The sequence below is a fragment of the Telmatherina bonti genome (genome assembly GCF_933228915.1).
Source record: "Telmatherina bonti genome assembly, chromosome: 7".
Lineage (NCBI taxonomy): Eukaryota > Metazoa > Chordata > Actinopteri > Atheriniformes > Telmatherinidae > Telmatherina > Telmatherina bonti.
In genome coordinates this window covers 19,442,850-19,449,506 of record NC_136625.1, presented here as the reverse complement: position 1 = coordinate 19,449,506, position 6,657 = coordinate 19,442,850, and the positions used below count along the sequence as shown (strand labels likewise).

Below are 6,657 nucleotides of genomic sequence, written 5' to 3'. Positions count from 1 at the left end.
ACTCCGCTTCTTTGGCTGGTGTGATTGAAATCTTAGTCTATGTCATCCAAAGTTTGATCTTTCCTCCAGCTGCTTCACATTTCGGAAGACTTAAAGTTTTGTACTATTAATATCTTAAAATAGATTCATCTCTAGATCCAGACAGAAGTCTTTCCATTTTTCACAATGGTTGCAGCCTTCTCTGTGGCCGACTTTGGCCTGGCTCCTTCTTTTTCCTGGACTGTATTAACCCGATTTTGCTCTGCCATTGTGCCCCCAGACACAGGACTGCTGGTTCTGGAGGTTTGTTGGTTGTTTTTGGTTTGATAGGTTTGAAAGGCCATATCCAGCTGTTCCTGTGCCACCCGTAGGTGCCGGTGCAGACTTGCAAGATCAGAGGGGATGTTTTCATCCGGGCTGGTGCACTGCTGCTCTTGAGCCACATTGGCCATGTTCTGCTCGTGGGTGATGAGGCTGTTGGGGATCCTGCTAGGCTTGTCTGTTTTCATCACAAGGTTGTACCCTGGCGGCGAAGATGGGATGTTGCGAGAGAACGGGTAACCGTAGGACATAGCTCGTCGGCCACGGTTCCTCTTCATGCGCAAGGTGTCCCGAAAAGTCCCGATTCCCAGGTGAAGCATCTCACAGACATTTAGCACTAAACAAAGACAGCTAACCACATACATAATCAAGAGGAAGATTGTTTTCTCAGTGGGCCTGGAGATGAAACAGTCCACTCTGTGTGGACAGGGAACCCTGTTGCACACATACGAGGGATTAACGCGAAAGCCATAGAGGAGATACTGTCCAGCAAGGAAAGCGATTTCAAAAATGGCTCGTGACATGAGCTGAAGAACATAGATTCTCATTAGGCCTTCTTGCATAATTTTTCTGCGGCCGTCATGTTTTGGTGGGTCTTTGTTAGTGCTGCTTACTGCTTGAGGCTTGGCCTCCTGCACCCCCAACGTATCCTCATAGATCATAGGCTCAGCATCGTCATCCTCCTCCTCTTCTAATACATCCTCCAGTTGATGGCTTTCCCTCCATCTTGAGTGAGGCGGTGGCTTCTTGCACAGCCTCTTGTGCTTTCTGCGTTCCTCCTCCGTGGTTCGGGCTATCTTGTGGATGGCATAACCCATGTACATGATGGAGGGAGTGGAGATCATGATGATCTGGAAGACCCAGAAGCGAACATGCGAAAGGGGAGCGAAGGCATCGTAGCACACGTTGTCACAGCCGGGCTGCTTGGTGTTGCAGGTGAACTTGGTTTGCTCGTCTGAGTAGATGGACTCACCTCCAACTGCTGTCAGCACAATGCGGAAAATAATGAGCACAGTCAGCCACACCTTCCCCACAAATGTGGAGTGATTGTGAATCTCTTCCAGGAGGCGAGTGAGGAAGCTCCAGCTCATGTTGCTCTAACAAGCTTTTCAACTAGAATCTGTTAAAAACAAAGAGAAGGAACTGATTAAAATTCAATACGCAAAGACAGACACACAAACACACAGATGTTCAAATTAGGCGAGCTCTGAAATGAAAGAAATGTTATTGGTGGTAATTTTGCCCCAGATGACGTAGTCATTACTGGTCTTAATATAAGTTCTAATACAGGGTCCAGCAAATCCAGAGAACTGAGTTTGTTTTTTTATATATAAATGATTACACCTCATCTATCAAAATACAGAAACAGAGAAAAATTTCCATCACACTTTCCCAGAATACAGGATATTGTCAGAAACCCCTTAAACTACTCAAAATAAAAAGATATTTGTGTGATTATCAGACAGGATCAAGGCAAGACATATTTAGATTTCAGAGCCACGTTTGATTAATACTTGCAATGTATTTCTTTCTAACAAGTATTTTACTCTTTCAAGTCCTTTTTCTTTCTCAAAATGAGATAAATGAATCACTATACCAGTCTTTGTTAATCCACATCTGTTGGGAAATGTTAGCAATCAATAAGATTCCTTACCCAGAAAATCTCAGAAGATTTTTCTCTTGTTTCTGGTGTAATTATCCCAATACAATGACTAAAACATATGGTATTCTCTACATGCCACTGCAGTGGAAGTTGATTTTAAGGTGATTGTACTGTTAAATGGATGAAAATTACACAAAATAGCAGATCATTAAAAGAAGATCAAAAGACAAACAGCATTTATTCTGCCACGCACAAAGCATCAAACGAGTACTGTCATTATACAACAGACTCATGAGTAACGCCAATCACTGGAAAGGAGCATAAAAAATGTAAAAAGTGGCAAAGCCGGGGATCTTTGAAAAGCCCATTCTTTACCAGAGCATAATCCAGAACACCACTTTAGAAACATATTGCTTTCTGTGCTTCAGCACTACACGCCAGCAGTCATACATTCACACACAGGCAAAACTGATGACATAAGATCTCACAGAGTCATGTTCTCCCCACAGCCGGCATCAGTACTAACTCTGTGAGGCAACTGAAGCTGCAACGAGGAGACAATGTGGCACTTTAGTCATTGTGCAGAGCTGTATGTTGATCATGACTGTGATACTGTACTCCCTGGCGTGTGATGTGCCATCTCCCCCGCCATCTGAGCGAACAGGAGAGGATTGTTGCTCCGCCACAAGGCCTGCCCTCCAGATCCAGCCATGCTGATGCCGGAGAGAGGTACATGCACTTAGATGCAGATGGCATCTATAGTGGGTGGCTCATGTCTGCCTCAGGATGCTATGACAGAAGGGTTGTTTCACCAAGGGCTTACGTTTGAATGAATTTGTTGTATCATAGCGTGAGTCCGGTTCTTATGACAACAATGGCTCCTGTATGTTTCATGTTGTTTCACCACTTGTTATCTCAACACTTGATGTGTTTCTCTGTCGTTAGTGGAGCTGATTCAACCAGGTTTTCTTTACAAAAAATTAAAAATGTAAAATCAGCTTAACTTAGTGGTTCAGTAAGATGGGGATTTTACTGAATGTCAATAGGAATGCTTTCACAGGAAAAAAGAAAACAACTGAAATATTTGACCAAAAATATGCCACTGTCAACTTTAAAGGATTAGATTAGAGATTGTGTTCATGCATTTATTCTCAAAGAATTGCTCAGCTGCCACATAAGGCAATAAATGTTAGGTGTATTGTTAAGATTTTTATACATATATATATATATATATATATATATATATATATATATATATATATATATATATATATATATATATATATATATATATATATGTATGTATATGTATATTTATATTGCACATATATAAATATACATACATATACATCACCATTCAGAAATGCAGCTTTTTTGTTCAGTTCAATTACTAAATAGATAAATTAATAAAATTATTGTATCACAAATGCCCACACATCACTTAGGATTTCTTCATGAATAAAGAAGCTTTTATAAGCATAGAAAAATTTAATCATTTTTCAGTTAATGACAGAAATATGATAAATCCATAATTAAAACTATTATATAAATATTAGATCATTTTCTTGCTGAACTTTGGGACTTTACAATAAATGCAGATACCGGACATGTTTTGCTCTATTAGATTTAATTAAATTCTTTAAAAAAATATAAATGTAATTCCCTCGTATAAATAGAATTGTGTAAATTTTAAAGGTTGAAAGTTTCATTCAACCTTTAAAATTTACAGCTGTAAGTAGAGGCAGAAAGTCTATGAAAAAAAAAAACACCATCTGAAGCGTAAACAATAATTGTCAGTGATGTGACAGTTGCACAAACAAAGTTACACAACTCATTTAGTGAAATTTCAAGTCATAATAAACTCACCTGAAAAAGCTGCACATGCATTTCCCATTCTGAAGTTCTCCTTTGCCCTCTCTAGACGTCTCCTGCACAGCCTAATCCATATAATACCTCTTCCATCCTAATGTCCTGGCCCTCTCCGTCTTATTAATAACTTCCAGCCTGACAAGAGCAAAAGCAGTGACTAAACTTATTGGACGACAGTTGCTTTTAAATCTTGTTTTCCCACTACAGAAGTGAGGTCTTGCTGCTGCGAATGCCTCACATACTGACTAGTGTCTGGTTTCTATTACACCAGCCTTCTGCCCATGAAGGAAGTATAAAAACAGAGAGGCAGAAAAAAAAATCCTCCTCTGGCAAGTGACCCTGAACTGAAGGTTCAGACTTGAGGATATTGTACTGCAGACTGAAATGAACACTGAGCTAAGGGAGCTTGTTAATCGCTAACCCTCCCCCCCAAACCGTCCCACCATCCCCTCTCCGCCCCAACATTCATGTGCAACATTTGTAACACAGATGATGACCCTCCCTCTCTCTCTCTCCTTTTTTCTGCCTTCATCTTCCTTTTCATACCTTATGTCTCCATCCAAGTGCCTTTATATCTTCATGTTCTCAATGACTTATAAACACTAACAGCCCAGTGAGCAAAAAGATGTCACAACAGATTTGATACATATTTGCAGAAATGTAATTTATCACCTAAAATATCAATTCCTTTTCAGCTTCCTCTGTATGTGTCACCAAAACACACATACACACACATCAAAGCACAACAAATTCTCATTAGTAACCTCTAAATTATCTGAGAATTACACAACAGTTTACTTTGGGTGATGGTTATGAAGAAACACTGTTAGGGAAACGAAGACAGGGACTTAAAGGGCGGCAGTGTCACTAAGACATAAGCCACCTTGCCCCAGTGCACATCAGCTAGAATGTAACCAGCAGGTCTCCTCAGTCATATCAAGTGTCATAATATTTGGATGTTCCATCCAGGCAGATGGCCAGATAACAGAAAATTGGACAAGTCGCACTCTAGCATTCCCACTGAACGTCCTTTCCAACTTCATGTTTACACTTGCAGCCTTCACCTTGGCTTGCCGGAGTGAAGTAGGACCTTGTTACTTAAGGCAAGAGCAGGTCTCTCCATCAAAAACACACACATGCGTCTCATTATGCTTCTTTTAGTCGGTAATAAAGCAACAAAATACAGATGAAGAGGTGATTTGAGCAAGATTAAAACAGGAAAGGAATTTCTCCATCTCTTCATTCAGTGCCAGAAGCTGCCGTCAGGTTTTAGAAAGGATCTAAACTGAAAGTATTTTGATAAAAGGCAGATCAATGGGTGAGTGTCTGGTTTGCATTAATGAAGAGGGGCTGGTCTTTGTCACAGTGGCTGGATTAAAATTACACTTTTACAAGGCGCTCAATAATCTTTTAGATATGATATATGTAAAGTTATCAAGCAAAGAATAACACTCAACAATATTAGAGTCTACCATCAACTTTTCACATGATGATGGAGAAATTCAAATACAAATGAAAGACAGCAGAAGGAAACATTCAGACTGAGATATTGCCATCACTTGAGAAGTCTTCAGATTGAAATCTCATTTAGTTTGAGTGTGCTTTTGGTCTAAAGAGAGCTCTAAGAGTCACCAATCTGGATCCGCTGGGTCCTTCATCCAGAGGCTTCACCTCCAAGGCTGGCCTCTCGGTCTGAGAGATGAAGAGATGTGGTGCAGCAAGCACTGTAAGTGCAGCAAAGAGAAAAAGAAGACAGGGGATGCTGCTGGAGTGACTGGAGCATTCGGAGTTTGGACACGTGATATCCCTAAGGAACCAACAAAGCACGTGTTTTTAAGTTGCTATGCGCTCGCTTCTCTCAAAAAATCATCCGAGAGACACAGATGGTCCAGTGAAGTTGGTTAAAAGTGAACATCTGTGTGATTAGAGTTCCTGGACACTTGCTGAACTTCTCTCTGGCTGTGACTTCCAGTTTGAACTTCAGTCATGTTAGTTTCCACAATTTGTATATTAATTCATACGGTGTAGTTTGACTGACAAGACTGGGCCTAAACTTTCCCGTAAACATTTCTCTGACCTAACACAGGAGACATATCAAAGGCAATTTGCAGGTTGTGTTATACACAAAATGCATACATGATATTTTGTGTAAATGTGTACTTGAAATGTTTGAAAAGAAAAAAGATGTTTTTTCTTAAAGTTGTTTTTTCAGACAGGATCATGATGAACACTGACATTATTTGGAATTCTAAATTGGACATAAAGCAAAAATTGTATAAGACTGATTACAATAGATAATAATAGCAGTTGCCTTAGTGCAGTATCTTCACTGCATTCATTGTCAATAGTGGAAGTAAGGGTGACAGAACTGCAGGAGATCTATGTCGACAGGGAACTGCATGCTATAATTCACTCTGTTAAATGTGCTGCTGCTTGACAGAGAGAACATGAACATATATTGCGCTGCAACATCTTGTAGAATTGCTTTCCCACAACTTTTCTTGAAGAACAACTGGCTGAAAATAGCTTTGTTTGGCTAAAAAAGGCCAAATGTAATGGAGAAGGTAGGATTAAATGGAGAAACCACACAAAAGGTGAAGCAAATTAATTTTATAAGGACTTTAACCACACTGCCGCATGCCAGATCTGTTTATTAACAAGCTTGTAGTAGGCTACAATCAAACTACAATGCTTCTAAATACAGGAGCATTGTCATAAGTAGAATATCATAAGTAGAAGGCTTATTGAGTCCAAATATTGACTGAAAAAATGTATTTAAAATCAGAACTCATCAAAAATGTTTTTTTTTTTTTGTTTGTTTGTTTGTTTTTTGGCTCATATTGGGTGATGAAGATTTAAAGTACCTATATGAAATTTTAGATATA

At 39.5% G+C, this 6,657-nt stretch overlaps 1 protein-coding gene across 1 annotated transcript; it reads right to left on the bottom strand.

Moving 5' to 3' along the window:
- Positions 1 to 131: 131 nt before the first annotated feature.
- gjc2 (gap junction protein gamma 2) lies at positions 132 to 1,391 on the bottom strand (the record flags this gene model as incomplete). Its single annotated transcript, XM_079243369.1, has 1 exon — positions 132 to 1,391. One exon carries the CDS (start codon positions 1,389 to 1,391, stop codon positions 132 to 134), a length of 1,260 nt encoding a protein of 419 aa, XP_079099495.1.
- Positions 1,392 to 6,657: the final 5,266 nt, after the last annotated feature.